Below are 18273 nucleotides of genomic sequence, written 5' to 3' on the forward strand. Positions count from 1 at the left end.
CTCTATGTAACAATGCAATGTTTCTAAAAAAAATATGCTGGAGTTGAAGTGTTTCAATGATTTAGGAGGACGCTGACAGATTCTTTTTTTCCAAAATGCCAGTAAAATACATTTATAATATACAGAGATGTCACATTTCTTTTTCATTCATGCATGTACTCAAAAACTCACATGCTGTGGTTATACATCTGCTGGGACAGTTTTTGAATATGCTGCTAATATAGTAATATATATATATATATAAATAAAACTTCAAAATTTTATAGTGGTGATTATTGTGTTATGACAATGTTACATTTATATTTGATGATTTTATAGTTAGTTATCCATTTAAAGTATTTGACAAATGGCTTTTTAAAAGCCAAATAAACTTTTATATGGTCAGAAAAAAATTCTAAGAGGCAAATCCCTTAATAAATAAAAAATGTATTACGTGACCGCTGAATAATAATTATAATTCATGCAGTAACAATATGCACAGTCACAGAATCGGGTTGGACATCTTTTATTTCCATATTGCCAAAGCTGTACAGGTTCTATAAATATTTTTAAATGCTGAAATATTTACATCCATGTCTCTAATTTTTCCTTTCCCTCTTGTTCTAAATAGGCTAAAATGAAAGCCCAAATAATGTGCAACTGTATCTCTCTCACACTTTCAAACAACAGACCTGATCCACTGTCCAACTCAAAACATCCGTTTTGGGAGACTTGGACTCTGGGAAATCAGTTTTGTGCTATTTATATCTCTAAACCAATACGGAGTGGGCTCAAGTCCATTTACAGTCTGCATTCAACAACTCAATTTAATGGAGATGCAAAACAACACTTCTTACATTTAAATTATTAAAAATGTGAGCAAAACATAAAAGAACATTAAAATATGTAAATGTGACAGCTGTACTGCCAAATCTAGTAGTCAAAAAGAGATGAAATGAGAAAATCTGCACCTCTATGAACAGACACAATCTTCTTGCCATCTGTGTTTCTAACACAAACACACACAATCCCACAGACACACACACAAACAGGAAGAGGACACTTCAAACAGGACATTTTGGACACAAGACTTTTCCATCACTATTTAAACAATCTCTAAATGCAGCTGTCTTATAGATTAATAATGCCTTTTTTCATCGCTGTGTCAAAATAATGACAACAAATGAACAGAAAACGTGATGCCTGATCTGCTCTCTGGTCTCCTCATTATGAACACACAGTGGATGAACTCTGAGGACATGACTGGACTTGTTCTTGGTACCCACTAGTGATAGTATTGCACACCTAGAAAACAAACTACAGTATTTCCTAAACATTTTAGTTGCTTTTTCAGCATTGCCTCAGAGATGTACAGATTCCTTTTTTTAAATATTCTTTTTTTTTTTTTTCAAGTGACATGCAAATTTAACAGCAGTTCACAGACAGGGAACTTTACAGCAGAACTAGTACAGTAGTTTGAGCCTTTTGAGCTAAAGAGATACACAGACCTTAGACCACTTACAGCAGGTGGAGGAGGGCGAATGGAACATTTACGAATGGGACAGCTGCTCCGTCGTGGACGGTTAAGGCAAACCCCTCATACGTGGCTGCGCTAGATTGTAAAGACTTGAACATTTCACCCACCACAGACAGAACAGACTGGAATTTACAGTACAACTTAGCACATAAATATTAAATACACAGCCTGTTGACTGATATCAGAGGGGGCTGAAGAGGGGAAAGACATTTGCCTGATGTCTGCATGCTAGTGTCAACTCGCAAGAGCTGCGCATGGGACCTGCATGCAACCAAATGCCTCTTATTGAAATAAATAAAAGTGTACAAATGTGAGGACGTCAACCAATAGTAGTCAAAGTCTGTTCTTCTTCTGGTTGGTCCATATTATGAGAATGAAATGCCAGCATTTTAGTGTCCAAGGACTGGAATATTATATCAGATACATTATATGAACAGGTTGTCTGTTTTAGGATGAAAGTGTAGAATATGTGAATGCATCTACATTTGAATCGGTACAGGAGCAGAGGTCTTTAAAAGGAGCTTGGCAGGAGTGTCAGCTTGTATTGAACAGGAGTAGTATTGCAGGGAGTTCAGGAGTTGAAGTAAACATAGGAGAGAAGTGTGCTAGCTCGGTAGTGGACGAGGGGACAGCATCTTGGGCTTGCCCTCTGACTCTTTCCCCTTGACCGCCGCCATGTAGGAGAAGAGGCAGAGCACCGAGTAACAGATCTGGTGTGCCTGTCCAAGACAGAACAGTTAACAGTTATATATGTATATTCTTTATACAATATAGATTGAATCAAATCAGCTTTATAGTGATAAACAGGAAAATCAATGATGCAAACCCAACTATGGCAACAATTCAGATTCTGCTGTAAAGCAGCTTTAAAAGACAATAGTGTAATTATTTAGATCGAGTCAGTTCAGCATTTGTTCAGTTCAGATAAACAAATGCAGATCATACATTCAATTCAGCTACAAGCAATTCCTCAAAAGGGAACAAAGTTGAATGTTATTCAGCTTGAATCAGTTCAGTATTGATTCAGTTCTGTTCAATAACAGTGTCAATGTTGCAAGATGCGACTCAGCTGTTAAGTGTAGTCTTACTCAGAAAAAATGACTAATGATATTTAAAAATATTTACTATTGGAATATTAAAATAACATCGAAATCAGATGCTGCAACAAGTTAAGAGCATGTTAATTGAATCTGGAAATCTGTATTGATACCCAGCTCTACTGTGTAGTACTTTATGAATACTGAAATCTTACCATAGGAGTCTTGTACTTATGGATCACCACTTCTTTAGTTTCAGGAACTGCAAATCCCAGTGCAAGACACAAAATAAAAAGTTCAACAGCAGTGGAATAACAAATATAAAATATTCAAGGCCAGGGGGCAGACACAGAGAGAAAGAAAGAGTGCTCGAGGCAGAGAGAGAGAGAGAGAGAGAGAGAGAGAGAAAGAGAGAAGGGGAGGCATACATACGGCCCATGACAAATGAATATTAATAATCTATATCTGACCCCTGCACATTTCAGACAGAGTTACAGAGCACTGAATCTTGCAGCAGAAGAGCAGCACTCATAAAGATCATATGACTGAACAGGATTTATCATCAGTAGACGTTTCCCACAAGACTGAGAAACTCTTATGCAATGGGGAACTGAATCAAGGCAGGCTCAAGGAGGAGAAAGAAAGCCAGAGGAAAAAAGATGGGGGATAGATGGAGAAATCAGAGAGAGAGAGAGAGAGAGAGAGAAAGCAAGAAAGGGAATATCATTGAAAGTTAAAGTTGGAAGGAAATCCGGGGTCTGCTGGGTTTTTCCATCACTTATGGAATGACTTTTACTACAGGCATGAGTGTATGAACTCGAGTGTAGGAGAAGCGACATCTGACATCAAGGCAGTGCAGTGCAGATGAGCAGTCGACAGCCATTAGTGGTGAAAAAGGATGTATGCGAGATGATGACAGATGTAGAGTTAAATGAGGAGGACAGGTTAAGAAAGAGAAGAAAAGATAAAGGTGACAGCACTTTACCTGCTGGAGAATGAAGGTTTTCATAGCAGCAAAGATGAGGGGCGGATTACAAAAAGGAAGCACAAAGACACAGCACTAACCCAGTCTAGAGCGACTCTATGACTACAGAAGAGACTTCATACACTGCACCTCCCTTCATTGTACATATCTCCAAAAGCACCGGTCTCTAAAATCTCTACATGGTTTAGTTATTATCTAACTCTATAAAGACTTCTATTCTGGAGACTGACAATTTTGGTGGAAGTATCACTTAAAGCAGTATTCCTGATGAAAACCTATGACTCCTCCTCCAAAAGATGTATCAAAGGAAACAACTACAATCTAAAATGGAGCTGATCAGTTAATTCGTCACAAAAGAACTTGAACTGTGCATCATTTCCTCAAAGCTGCTGATGGCGTGCAAGACCTTATCCACCGGAAGAATCCTTTTCCTCCATGCCAGAGGTATCATGATATCTTGTTTTAGCTAATAAACAAGAGCATTTCTTAACCAGTTAACACTACATAAAGCTGTTAGCTTGCTAACTGAAGATGTATTGAAAACACAAAGAGGGAAAAGTTTGATTTAAATGTTTTCTATAATACAGTGTGATATGTGAATAATAAAAACAATATTTTAACAGATTGTGATAAGTATTTTCATGTTATACCCGATAAATAGATGACATTAAAATTATGTAGTATTTGACTAAATATAACTAGAATTTAGAGCTAAAAAATCTAATCAATTGTTTCAACTGATAGTGAATGGATCACAAAATTATCATGTAGAGTATGAAAAATGCATAATTTGTTTAAAGACCACATTTTACATTACATTATTTGTGTTTTTACAGATGAATGTTAAGCGAGCATTTCTAGATGGCAAAGTACAAGTAGAGGAAATGAGCATACATTCTTAAATATACAATCCCTGGTGTTAATACTCGAACATTAATATAATATTAATAATAAATACACCACTGTTTCAGCCAATGGAATGGCTTTGGATCCAAGGGGAACAGGATTCTGCAGGCAGATAGGATCTGGTTCATTCTGGGCGTTACGTTTCATGTAACGTCATTCACAGACTGCATTACAGGAGCAACAGCTAAAAACAACGGTCCTACTGTCTTATATATAACCTTTGCTCCTAAAGCTCATACAGTCGTTCAGATCGCCACATCTAACAGTACTGAACATGATAACTTCTCTGCTCTGCATGTGACTGGGTTGCTGCTGTGTCGCGTACAGGCCTAGAATCAAAATGGGGGTAATTACCAAACTCCTCCAGGACAAAGACTCCTTTCACTGTATTGCACTTTTTAATGTGACTCAGCTCTATGAAAACCTAAAAACAAACAAAAACAAACAAAACAACAACAGGACACACTGTTACCAACTCAATCACACACTTGTGGGAAAACAAAAAAAAGTATTTTCTGAAGAGATGACAATCTGGACAGTTAGTTACTGTAAACTAGAGAGAAACGAAGAAAGAACATGATAAGCAAGCTGTTGAAAAGCTACCAGAACAAAAAAATATGACTGCACAAAAAGAGAAGTTTCCATGTTGACTGGATTACATGGGCCAATGACGCAAATGGTGAGCCGTAAAGGTTTCAACACCTGAGCAGCATTATGGGTCTTCATATTCTAGAGAGTAAAAATAACCCCAGATACATATTTTTTTTTGTCATTATTAAATTGCATTAAATTAATCAAAAAGTCAACAATATAGCTCTTAAGAGAGTCTCGCTTTCAAGAAAATCACTGTGTATTTACAATACTTGTCCAGCCAAGAGGAGAGCTGCCTTCATTCTACACTATTCATGTATGACGTGTTCTTGAGGCACTGGAGACTTGTATAACAGATGTATTTTTGAAGCACTTAAGACTAAAGAGCTAATATAAACCCTGCAGCTGTGACCATTTGCACCAAAAGTGGGAACTAAATCATGGCACTGATCCCCCTACGTGCTGAAAGGGCCCATGCAAAGACATCCATGGAAAATTCCATCATCAGAAAAAAAAGACAGACACACAGACCAAAAAGAAACCCCCAAAAAAGAGAGATAAAATAATACAAAAGACATCAAAAAATAAGCACACAAAAAGTGGCGTCTGCCAGAAAAGCTATAGTACAAGGAAAAGAAAGAAAAAGTAAATGAAAATGGTACACTAAAAAACAAAGACTGCAGAGGTTGTGTACCTTCCGCTCCTTGCAGGGGGAGAGAGCATGGGAGAGAAACGGTTTGGATTATTATTGGACAAAAAGAGCACAAAACACCTTCTGGTGCTACGAGCCCACCCTTACGGTATTAAACTACAACCGCTGATTCCATCCAGAAGGAACAAAGTCTTTGTACATTAGCTGTTAATATCTTCCATTATGTTTACGTTAGTTTTGAATCCCTGATGTGTTCCCACCCCATTACCCTCCATGCCTCCTCCACCAGCAATGAGGACCAGCTCCCTCACACATGCCTACAGCCAAAACAGAACAGTGCCAAAACCATTACAACACACACAACTACACTACATAAACGATTTTTAAATTCAAAGTTTTACAGTTTCAATAGCGCTTAACTCTGCTGACATTTTACTTCTTAGCACTCTTTAAAAGCTCAAGTAACCGACTAGTGACCCCAGCGAGGCACCCAAGTCCTCATATTATAGCGATATTTTGTTATTATTTAGTCAAGCTCATCTAGTGCCAAGCCTGTCATTCCAGCTCCTTCTTCTGCGGAACAGTTTCGGTGACCATTTGACTCCCATTTTTTGGGACAAAAAAACAGACATTTCTCAAAATATCTTCTTTTACATTCCACAGAAGAAAGCAAGTCACACAGGACTGGAACGACATGAGAGTGAGTAAACGGGTGAACTATCCCTTTAAGGTCTTACAGCAGTGGAAGACTATAACCTAAGATAACCCAGGCAAAAGACGTACGTTGGAAACAAATAAAAAATAAATGGCTTATTTAAGGTTTGCATTGTTTCCTAATTGGTCCAGTCTTTTCCAGAGTTTCAGTGTTCTGTAACTACTGCTTCTCCTCCTTGAGGGAGTTCAATGGGATATGAGTTTTTTCAAATCAAACAGAAACCAGGATTTTGTTTTCTATACATAAGTTCAGTTCACATTAGAGCTTTATGAACAGCAAAGTAACAAGAGACAAATAACCAGGTTAAATAATCCCAGAACAGCAATATTAGGTGCAGCAGAAGGCTGACATATGGTCTAAAATATGTATAATTAAAAACTATTACTTGATTGTCTCCCATTAGAGACAGTTTAAAGCATATGTTTATATAGTTGGTTAATTCAATTTATTAGAATTAAAACTCACTAAAGTGGTTTTAAAGTGGGTTTTAAATAGAAAATGTATTATTTCAATCTCCCCAACAATGTGTTTTGTACATTTTGAATATGTTTTGCACAAGGTTCTACATCTTACCTCTGGCACACCACAACAAATCGACATCACACCCAACACACTCACAAACCGTAAGGACCAGAGCTGGGCGCCGTGACCAATAACACGTCATACTAACACACACAGCGGGTGGAATGTTCTGACATTTGAAAAAGTAAATCTCTGCTTGTGATTATGCAACCCAAAAACAAACAGCCAGCAAATATAGCCAAACAACAACGACAACAACGAAAAAAAGAAAACAGCTATTCCTCTAAGAGATTCTTCGGGAACAACACTTACAGACCTTTTCCATATTTTAATTTATTTAATAATATCAAAACAAATGCTTCATACTTTGATTATTTAACTTTTTAGCGCATTTTCTTATTACTTTGTCAGTTGTTCCAAAAAAATTCTCAAAGGAAGACAGGCACGAATAGAAAGAAAGAGTGAGAGGAAGGAAAAGAGATGATGAGATGAATACAGACGAGAAGTGTCAGAAAAGAGAAACAGGATTGGATGGAATGAGAATGAGAGGAAGGGTGGTGTTGAATCTGGGAAGCACTTCGTCATGGTTATGATAAAGGCAACACCTCCTACCTGGCTATGCATAAATTTGAGGTTGATGCCTTCCAGCGTGACCTGAAGGAGACCACCCTCCCCTGTTTTCATGTCCTGTACTGGAAACTCGCCTCCCAGCTCTGGACCTACACACATGAAAAAAAGCAAATAGCAGTGAGAAATAAAAAAAATACTTCGTTTATTCCAGCAACAAGAAGCGGGATATTATATATCCAATAATACAAGGAGTAAATTGGGCCACTTTCATTGAGATGACTGCCAAAAGCAGTCCATTTGAACTTAATTTACCCTACAAACCCATGCACTACAGTTCAACAGTTTGGGGTCAGTAAGAATTGATACTTTTTATTCAGAAAAGACACAATAAATTGTTTACAAGCAATCGTAAAGATTTCAATTTTTAACAGCATCTTGAAAAATCCTAAAAAAAAGTATCTTGGTTTCCATAAAATATTAAGCAGCACAACTGTTTTTAGCCGTGATAATAATAATAATAATAATAATAATAATAAATATTTATTGAGTACCAAATCAGCATATTAGAATGATTTCTGAAGGATCATGTGACACTGAAGACTGGAGTAATGGCTGCTGAAAATTCAGCTTAGCCAACAAGGAATAAATTAAATTTTAAAATGGATTTAACAGTTTACTGTAATTTTTGATCAAATAAACGAGCCTAAGAGGCTTTTTTTTTTTCTTCAAAATTATTAAAATAAAACTAAAAAAAAAAAAAACGTACAGACCCAAAACTCTTGAATGGTTGTGTACAAAGATGCACAATGTACCTGGTTTGATGCTTTGTTGTCGTGCGGCAGCACGCTCCATGCTGTCTTTAACACAGTAGTACAGTTCCCGACACTTAACACACAAAAACACAGGAACAGAGAAAGAGAAGTACAGTGACTGATTCCAATTTCCACTGACTATACTGAAACAATATAAAATCTGTGAATTGAGAATGAGACCGTCACATTTTGAAGTATGTGGTGTGTGTGTACTACAGTACGGCTTTACATTGATGTGTGTCCTACCTTCTTGGTGTAGAACTTGTTAAGCTGTGTTTCTTGACCGTTCCTCCTCCACAGACACAACACTTTGGTCTTGGGACAGTAGGTCATATTTATGAGCTTCTCATACCACCAGCGCTCATAGACCGTGCCGATGTTACTGCGCAAGACGATGCAGTCGTCACACACCTAAACACACACGAGGATGAGGAAAGAAGGACTGAATGCTCATTTACAATACGTTTTCATGCAGACTTGTTAAATGAGGCACACGGCCACACAAAACTCATACCTCCATGAAAAAGATATCACCAGTTGTATCAGTCCCAGCATGCACGACAAATGTCTGCTTCTTAATGTGCCGGCTGCCACTTGGCCTGATGGGAAGCTCCCGGCCACTCTGCAACAAAACAAACGATCTGTCAATCACTCATAACCTGATTCTGATACTGGTTTCCATGCAATAGCTGTAACTCTTCATTTAACCGGCTCTAACCAAATGTGCGAGGCGGTCCAGGACTTCATTGATCTCTTGACTGTGTGAGAGGCCAATGTGAGATTTCCCCATAAGACGCCGTACCTTCTTCCTGATGTCGTTTTTATTGACCTGGGAACAGTAAGAGTTAATATTAATGTTAGTTAATATTTTTGTGGAAGCCATACTGCTTTTTTCCTAGTAGTCTTTAATGAACAGAAAGTTCAAAAGAACTTAAGTTATTTGAACCATAAATCTTTTGTAACATTATAAATGTCTTTACTGTCACTTTTGATCAAATTAATGCATTCTTGCCAAATAAAAGCATTGATTTCTTAAAGAAAAATGAATTACTGACCCCAAACTGTTGAATGCTAGTGCCTGTATATATACTGTACTGTATATAAATGTAAATGAATATGTCACAACTGAACCGTTCACTTTAAAAATCTCCATATTCACTTAAATATATACGTGTATACCTTTATCATAAGCATGTAGGCGATCATGTTATGCAGGAGAGTGGCCAGTAGTCTGTCCTCATCGTCCTCCAGTCTCTTGCGGTCATGCTCTCCCAGAGACAGATACCTGAGAGACCACAGCATGTGTATTTGGACAACATATTACAAACACAACAGCACAGTTTACATCTGAATCCTAGCATGACTAAATAGCTTCTAGCTTAAACCATTCCAATATGTTGTCATTCTCCCGGAGCAGAACATGTGAAAGCATTTCAGCATGGTCAGATGGGTATAATTTGTATAAAAGCATGTGAACAACCAATATGCATTCTGCTATCAGTAAAGTATGTAAACTTTTGAAAACAGAGGATTATGAATGAAAGAGATTCATACTGGACTAGTTATGCGGATGTTTTTCCATTTCATTCTGTGTTGCTTTCGATTCGGTGTGAACACTAATGTAGGCACTTAATAAAGAACATACTAACCTGTCAATCATTTCTTGTGGTCCCTGATCCATCCCCATTCCTTCCCTTTCCAACATAACGGCATCCAGGTAGGCATCCTCCCAGAACTGCATCTGATCCCACAGAGTAGAACGCTCCTTACCTACACATACACGCACATTTTCACTCTTAACTTGAGTAAAACAGTATTTCAACTCAACATGCCAGCATAAAACACTGTTTATTGTAAATGTAAGATGTTCAAGACATGGTCATAAAAACTAGAATAAATGAGTATTAAAATAAAACATCCTCCATACAATAACAGAAAGAGATGTCAAGCACCCAAAGCAATTGCGCAGCATGCAGTAAAAAATAGAGCTTGCTATCAAACCTTATGAAATTAATTTTAACACAGAGATAACACACGCCTCCATACATCTGCTTATTGTTTCAGCATTCCCATTCTCTCAAGCAGCTTTTATTACCCCTCGATTTCACACAAACACATTCAATTACAAAATAAAGTTGGCTTATCTGATCTGTCTGGCTTGTGTATTTTAACTCTCTCTTCATGCAAACAGTACCATGCACACAGCAATACATTCAAATATATTTCATTTCTTAGAAGAAAAAATAAAATAAAATACACCCTACATGCTCCATACAAGAATTAAACACAGTCATAGTATGGATGTGAGGCAAGGCATGTAGTGTCTAATACTACAACTTCACAATCCCAAAATACACACATCCCAAAGGTCAAAGGCAGAGTTCAGCCATACTCAGAGAAAAGGTTTCCATGGCAGCATCCTCCAGTTGGTCCCAAACTGAGCTTTTATCTCGCCCTTCGCAGCATTAAACGGAAGGAGAAAAAGAAAAAGGAGAGAGAGGGAAAAGGACATGGCCGCAGAGCAAAAGGCATAGAAAGTGTTAGTGTTAGAAGCAAAGCCGTGTGCTGTCAGAGATATGCAAACCAAAAATTCATCACACGCTGGTTAATATGAGGACATAATTGGAGCTAAACAAAAAAACAGCAAATTAACAGAACACTTTACAAAGCTCTAATGATCAGAATATAAGCAGAGTTTACAGAACAAACTGTTGCAATCGTTGTTCTGAGCAGCAGACATGTTATTACAACTTGAAAACGCTGAGGTTATGGAAAACCAACAAAGACAACTTTTGGAAATACCTCATCATTTTAATGAACACAGACATTAAAAAATAAGTTGATTACTAAAGCAGTGAGAACGGACATGAAAGAGGAGAAGAAAAAAGTAAACAAAATGAATGGAGGGAAAGGAATGTTGAATGGATTAAGGAAGAGGATCAACTCTTACCCAGCAGCCCCTCACACAGATAGATCCTCATGCTAATATCCTCGAGGGGCGGAGCTGGTGCTCCCTTATTAACACCAAGAGGTTCCTTCACTCCTGGCTTCAGCTTATGAGTCTTGCCCTATATGTGTGTCATTGACAATTGTCCATATTCATTATTTTATTATCTTTCATTTGATTGGATGCGGTGAAGAGGATGACTAAAACAAAGAGAACTACTCACAAACACAGAGCTGGTCGCAGGGTTGGTCTCAATCTCACTGTCGGACAGTGTGCCACGGGACAGATTGAGATGTTGAGCATGTCTTCCTGTCAGGCCGTCTCCAGCAGTGCTGCTCAGGTCACTGTCCGCACCCAGCGTCTCACCTGAGCTGTTACTCACCTACAGATCCAAGGTCAGAGATCAGCAACAGCACAACAAACAAGAGGGATTATGCAGCTACTTAATGGGATAGTTCATTATAAAATGAAAAATCAAAATGTTGTTTAAAATCTGCATGATTTTAGATTTTTCTGCAAGATGACAATAAGCTGATTTTTTATACTAATGTTTAAAAGTTTGGAGTTGTTAAGATATCTTAATGTTCTTAAGAAATGACTGCTACTCAAAGCTGCAATTATTTGATCAAAATATAATCATAACAGCAATATTGTGAAATATTATTACAATTTAAAATACCTCTAATTTAATATATTAAGGGAAGGGAAATCTGAATTTTCAGCAGTCATTACTCCAGTCTTCAGTGTCACATCATCCTTTAGAAATCATTATAATATGTTGACAGTGCTTAAGAAACATTTCTTATTATTATTCTTTGATGAAAGTAAAGTTCAAAAGAACATCACATATTTGAAACTGAAATCTTAAGTTACTTATAAATGTATTTACTTTAATTTTAGACCAATTAAATGCATCCTTTTTGAATAAAAGTATTAATTTAATTTACTACATATGATCTGGATAGCATTTTAGGGAAAGGTTGGCAGTGTCTCTGTAATGGCCGTGCCCTACCACTGTGCTGGCCTCTGAGTCCTGGCTGGTGCTTCTCTTCAGAGCAGGAGGCTCGGAGCTCGCCTGGGACTCTGTATCACTCTTCTGCAGAAGGGACAAGCAAGAAGAACAAAGATGAAAAAAAGAACAATATGAACAATATGTACAGGTATTTTTACATTAGGGCTGCAAACGAATTGCATTTGCGATAATATCGCGATATGAAAAAATGGAGGCTGCGATTACACTCGGTCACGTGACGCGTGAGTAAAGAGGTGTGTTCAACTTGAAGATCGATCGGTATATGACATCAAAGTACGGCGAGTGAAAGCATAAGGAGACGTCCGCTCTCTTATAGCTCTCGCAGTACTTTCATGGCACACACCACGGTCTAAGCAGTGCTGCTTCAAGTCGAACACATCTAAGCAGTCTTCAGACGAAGCATCAAGCTGGCACGCTACAGTGTTGCCAAGTCCACGGTTTGGGGAGCCAAAAAACGTGTATTTTACCCCCTGGAACGCAATTTTTACCGGTGGACCACCCCTCGAAACGAGATTAGGCTAGTTTTGAGTAGCAATTGGGCGGGTTTTGTTGTGAAAACCTGGCAACCCTGGCACGCTAGCGGAAATGTTTGAAAGCGTATATGAACGTACTTCAAAACAGCACATTGAAATTACTCAAGCAGTAACAGTGTTATGGTGCATTTCATTACTGAAGACTTCGACCTTAAAGGGGTCATATGATGTTGCTAAAAATAACATTATTTTGTGTATTTGGTGTAATGGTGAGGAGGAAAGCCTGTGTGTGTCCTATGCCTTAGCAGACAGCATGAAACCCACAATAAATAAATAAATAACAGAGAGAATAATAATAATAATAATAATAACAGTTATTCTCTCTATGCTATTTTTCAATGTTTCAAGTGATGCAGGTTTTTTCCCTATAGGTTTTTTAAATTAAAAAAGCATTAATTTTTCATAATGTTTAGCGAAATTATTTGGTAGTCTGAGGTGGGATGGGGATTCGGGAAAGGGGGGCAGATTTTTTTTATAGGTTTAAAGGGGGGTGCGACCACAAAAATTGGAGAAACACTAGTCTAAAGTTAACAGACAGTGTTTAGTGCAGTCCACATGTTTACATATGTTTATTACAGTGACTTTGAATTACCTAAAGTAGTGTGGTAAAGCAACAGATTTAAAAAAAAAAAAAATCGCAATTAGATTTTCCAAAATCGTTCAGCCCTATTTTACATACATTAAATTTCAAAATAAAATAGTCAAAAGTTTTAAGATTTATATCGTGATAGTAGGTTAAAACCCACCTGTGAGCCAGACGTTACACTGAGGCCACTGTCAGCACTGATCTGTGATTTCTTTTCCTCAGTGTCTCCACCTTCCAGACGCTGTTTTGCTCCATCAGCCCCTGTAGAAAAAACATAATCAGCACTTCCATCCATTAATACTCTGCAAAGCATTCTGGGACGTCACATGACTAACAGCGAGCTGAAGCCATCACTGTTCTAGAGAGTGACAGTCATCGATATCACCGACGGGAATAATGCCATTCAGCTGGCTGCCACTCATTAGACTACGCAGGTCAGGCAGAGAGAATCAAATAATGCTTGCGGTCATATTGGGGAAACTCACAGAAGCAGATCAGCTGACAGTGGGCCAGATCAGTTCACAGTAGCGCAAGGTATCACAGACACACAGACAGAAGCAGTCACACATGCAGGCAAACACAGTCAATCAATCAGACAGGAGGAAGCTTCAGCTACAACTAGCACACTCACTGCTTCTTAAATGAAGAAACTGATATTGCGATTGCAAACCCCAACTTGGTTAAAATCGATTATGCTGTACTGTATAAGGTATCAAGAACAAAAAAATAAATAAAACAAAAAATAATTCTAAAGCTGCATTCCAAATCTTCTGTAAAATCAAAGCGAAACTTTTTACAACAACATTTTCTTCACAGATGCATGTGGTCTGACAAGATCCTTTGAAATTCTTTCAATACTCAACTGAAACAAGTTACTGAAATGTGGGATGATGTAGTTTATCTCATATTTCATACTTGCATCAAAAAGTGAGATAATTAATTAAAACCTAAGATGACACATGCCTGTGTTCAGTCATTGAGACGTAACCGTAAACAGAACTGTGCTGCAAATGTACATTTATTTACATGACCTGACAGCAATGAAAAATTAAATAAATGTAGAAAGTAAAAAAAAAAAAACTAGGTTCATGTGAGATAAATCTATTTTATCGTGGTCAAACAAATGTGAATGCTTTCAAGAAAAGTTGCCAAGTTAAAAACAGAGCAAACCAGTCAAGAGTAGGGATGGGCATTAGTACCCGAGTACTACGAAGAGACAGCATTGGTTAATAAATGATCCATTTTGTGATTGGTTACAACAGTACATCGGTACGGTACCTTGTTGTCTGATTGCTATGATTGGATGCCACCTACACATGGAGGCCGACTTTCAGTCCACATGAGAAACAGCACTATGAGTGTATACACTGGGACACATTCTAGCGCAGGGGTCTTGCAATGTATTTTTTTTTAAAAGAGCTAAACTAGACAAAAAAAATGACGACAAATGATAAAAAACACTCTGCTCATGGTGTGAGACGCTTAAAAAACAATGATGTGATACAATGGCAAAAGAAGGCCTTCTGACATTCTGCTCATTGCCCACCCAGAGTTCTCAAGTAGCCCAAGCTAATATGTGTCAAGTACTCAAGCTGTCAAAATGACCAAAATGCACATCCCTAGTCAAGTCAGATTTGCACACTTAGAAATACTGGCCCAAATACTGATTTCATTTCAATATGATTTAAATCTCTATGTGTACAGGGCTTATTTTATACCTCAATATTAACTTTGGATGGATTGCAATTTTTTACTTTGCATCTATATACCTTGCTCCTTTTAAATAAATGCAATTTATTCCTTGGAATAATGTTTGGGCCACATGTCTAAATGGGATTTTTGAAAAGTAGTTGAATATTTGGGGGCAAATTCTGCTTCTCCCCACAACAGAAAGTGGTTTAAGGGAAGAGGACTGGTGCAGATAGAAAGTCCCTGTTTTGCAGTTATGCAAAGGAAAGTCTAATTGGGTGCTTAGGGAAGTGATCTTACTCTGTTCTTTTTCCAAAGCTTTTTGCTTTCTGTTATCCTGGTGCTTGCTCCACAATTCTACCCAAGATGCATTGCAAGCAAGGAGAGAAAGACAGAGAGAGAATCAGAGAGCCGGTTGAATTGTCAGATATGGAGGATGAGCTTTTTTTTTTTTTTTAAGAGAGAAAAATAATAATAAAAAAATAAAAAAATAAAACTGAACAAGTGCAAAGTCTCATTTTCCAAAACAAGGATGTTTTGCAATGATCACATATGAAGGACCTGACGTCATGTAAAACCATCCAATCATTTAAAGCTAATGGGGTCCCATTACAAAACATCCTAAGCTCTGCGACCCTGTTCCTGAAGAGCCAAAATGATGGATTTCACAAAATCAGCCTCATGCCTTGGTTTTCTTTCCCCATTCTTGTCATCCATAATGGGCAATGGCTCTCCAAGGCGAGGGTGGGTGGCCTGGGAGATGCAAAAGGCGTGAGATGAGGACGACAAATCAGCTTCAGAGCTGGTGGGTGAAATGAGGTGTTGCAAAAGCAGGGGGTGCAGTCTCAAAGACATTCCGTTGAATTGCAGGTGCATTATTACCAAAGGACAGACAAGGCAAGGTTATGAGGGTTGGGCTTTGGAGAGGGTGAACGGTCCCCTGTACACAGACCCAGATATGACCGCCAATCAGAGACGTGGGCCTAAAAATCCACAAGCCATTTCAGACATTTTTAATGTAAGAAGACTTCTGTGGTCATCATAGGACTGTTAACAGGGGAGGCAACAGCTCAGGACCCTTTTAAAGAGAGTAGTGGTACAGTCCAAGACCTTCACCATCCCACTATTTCACTCTTAGCTACACAGAGATGCAGCTCTTTCACTAACATGCATCCAATGGATTTAAGGGAAGTTGGGACTGGCATACAGGATTTGAAAAAACACACGCTGAACATTCCAGAAGAAGTCTACATAAATTGGGTTCATATCCATCACAATATTCCACTAATGTGTCTACACCAACCAATGCCACCTTAAAATATTGTTGGCTCCAAAAGCTACTGAACTGGACAATTTGACAACTGTTTTTGGAAGGATCACTCAAACTACAATGTTTAAACCAACAGTTCACCCAAATAAATAAATTTCTGTCATTTTCTCAGCCTCATGCTGCTCCAAACCTGTATGACTATTTCTTCTCTGGAACAGTAAAGCAGATAATTTTTTCTGTCCATGAATGAAGGGTCTAGTGATGTTTTAGACACCAATGACTTTCAAAACATCTTTTTTCTTGTGTTCTTTTTTCTACAGATAAAAGAAAGTCATACAAGTTTGAAACAACATAAGGGTGAGCAAATGATGGCAGAATTTTCAATTTCAGGTAAAGGAACTCTTCAGCCAACTTAGTTCTTAACTTCTGGCACAAAGTCGGTGTAGACAGTTAATGAAATAGAGGATGCAGCCCGAAGGGACACACTGCCCCCAGAGAGCTCAGGGAACGTAACAAGCAGCGAGGGGTGGGGTGGGGGGGCATGCAATAGGGACTGCGGTTTACACACCAATGGAGGCAATAAAATTCTCCTCGTTCAGACTCCGGGTATCAAACTGCTGTGACGATTTTCCAGGGGAGGGTGGTGGCAATTGGATACGGGGTACCAGGAGCACACCAGCTGCCCTGGCGCTCTCCATTCGGCCCGATGGGCTCTCCTTACTGCCCGGGCTGCTAACCCCCTCCGTGGGGCTCCGTTTCCGCTTCTCTGGGTCTGTGAGCCACAAGTGGGCACCAAGGAAACAGAGCACAGGAAAAAGGAAGAAGAGGAAATAGCAAAGACACATGGAGACACAAGGGATAGAAGTTAAATTTGAAGGCAGGCTACAGGTGATTTTTCTCTAAAAAGGTACAGAAAGAAAGTCTGAAACCCAAGGATATGTAAAAGTGACACCAAGATGGACACGGCTGTGAAGAGGAACAAGACTCTCTCGAAAGCAAAAACTCTTTGTGTTGGTACATATCTACTGCTCTGAATGCAGGCAGAAACCACGTTTGTTGCTAAATATTCACATAAAAATTTAATTGGGACATTTGAATGAGAATTACCTTTGGTTTGGTAGTGGGTGCGTGCTATCTCTAGCAGACTGAAGACACTGGCCATGCCTCCCAGGCCAGCATTAGTGTATGAGTGCTCCAAACTGGACACTGTGCACTTCAATAGGTCCAACATGCCTTTGTACACCTTCCTGTTTATCTCCTATATACACAGGCACACAAAACCATATAATGAATAAAACACAAGTAAAATATTAGGGTCTTGCAGCTGTTTGACTCGTCACTTCTAACTCACCACATCTCTTATAACTTCCTGCTGAGCATCCTCTTCTGATTGGACCGCACGGTTGAGTTTGCTGAGCACAAAGACTCTCAGCTGTTCATTCTCTAGCAGGCGGCGTACTTTCTTCATGTTGAGCCAGCCCACACCCTGCCCATCGTGCACGCTCAGGACCACCTCCTTGAGAAACTGCTGGTTCTCACTGCATAGAAAAGAAGACCAGGTTTAACTGAGGAAGAGCTACACATTCCCTTCATACGCACTCAATTGAGAACAATAGAAGTAAAAAGAAGAGGGATAAAAAAAACAAAGTAAAAAAAAAACAATATCATTTAACAATATGTATATTTTTAACACCATCAGTCAGGACAGTCAGTAAGATTTATTTTTATTTAGCAAGGATGCATTATATTACTATAGATTTACATTTCAAATAAATGCTGTTCTTTTGAAATTCCTATTAAACAAAGAGTCCTCTAAACATTGAACACTGATAATGAGAAATGTTTCTTGAGCATAAAATCAGCATCTATATATATATATATATATATATATATATATATATATACATAT

At 38.3% G+C, this 18273-nt stretch overlaps 1 protein-coding gene across 1 annotated transcript in view; it reads right to left on the bottom strand.

The window, feature by feature from the left end:
* Window positions 1-1153: 1153 nt before the first annotated feature.
* The window catches only part of LOC107740451 (MAP kinase-activating death domain protein-like), a 72526-nt gene continuing 55406 nt past the window's right edge, over window positions 1154-18273 (bottom strand). Inside the window, exons 19-37 of the mRNA XM_016552896.1 lie at window positions 17716-17902; window positions 17472-17622; window positions 16933-17136; window positions 15395-15451; window positions 13566-13666; window positions 12266-12349; window positions 11477-11635; window positions 11257-11374; window positions 10699-10761; window positions 9956-10076; window positions 9486-9591; window positions 9025-9135; window positions 8821-8928; window positions 8553-8717; window positions 8307-8379; window positions 7537-7643; window positions 4799-4868; window positions 2769-2815; window positions 1154-2235 (exon numbers count right to left, since the gene is read on the bottom strand). Of these exons, the coding sequence (XP_016408382.1) occupies window positions 2122-2235; window positions 2769-2815; window positions 4799-4868; window positions 7537-7643; window positions 8307-8379; window positions 8553-8717; window positions 8821-8928; window positions 9025-9135; window positions 9486-9591; window positions 9956-10076; window positions 10699-10761; window positions 11257-11374; window positions 11477-11635; window positions 12266-12349; window positions 13566-13666; window positions 15395-15451; window positions 16933-17136; window positions 17472-17622; window positions 17716-17902 (2146 nt within the window). The 3' untranslated portion in view covers window positions 1154-2121. The remainder of the gene's footprint in view (window positions 2236-2768; window positions 2816-4798; window positions 4869-7536; window positions 7644-8306; window positions 8380-8552; window positions 8718-8820; window positions 8929-9024; window positions 9136-9485; window positions 9592-9955; window positions 10077-10698; window positions 10762-11256; window positions 11375-11476; window positions 11636-12265; window positions 12350-13565; window positions 13667-15394; window positions 15452-16932; window positions 17137-17471; window positions 17623-17715; window positions 17903-18273) is intronic.

This window comes from Sinocyclocheilus rhinocerous, unplaced genomic scaffold (assembly GCF_001515625.1).
Source record: "Sinocyclocheilus rhinocerous isolate Xijiao unplaced genomic scaffold, SAMN03320098_v1.1 scaffold225, whole genome shotgun sequence".
Lineage (NCBI taxonomy): Eukaryota > Metazoa > Chordata > Actinopteri > Cypriniformes > Cyprinidae > Sinocyclocheilus > Sinocyclocheilus rhinocerous.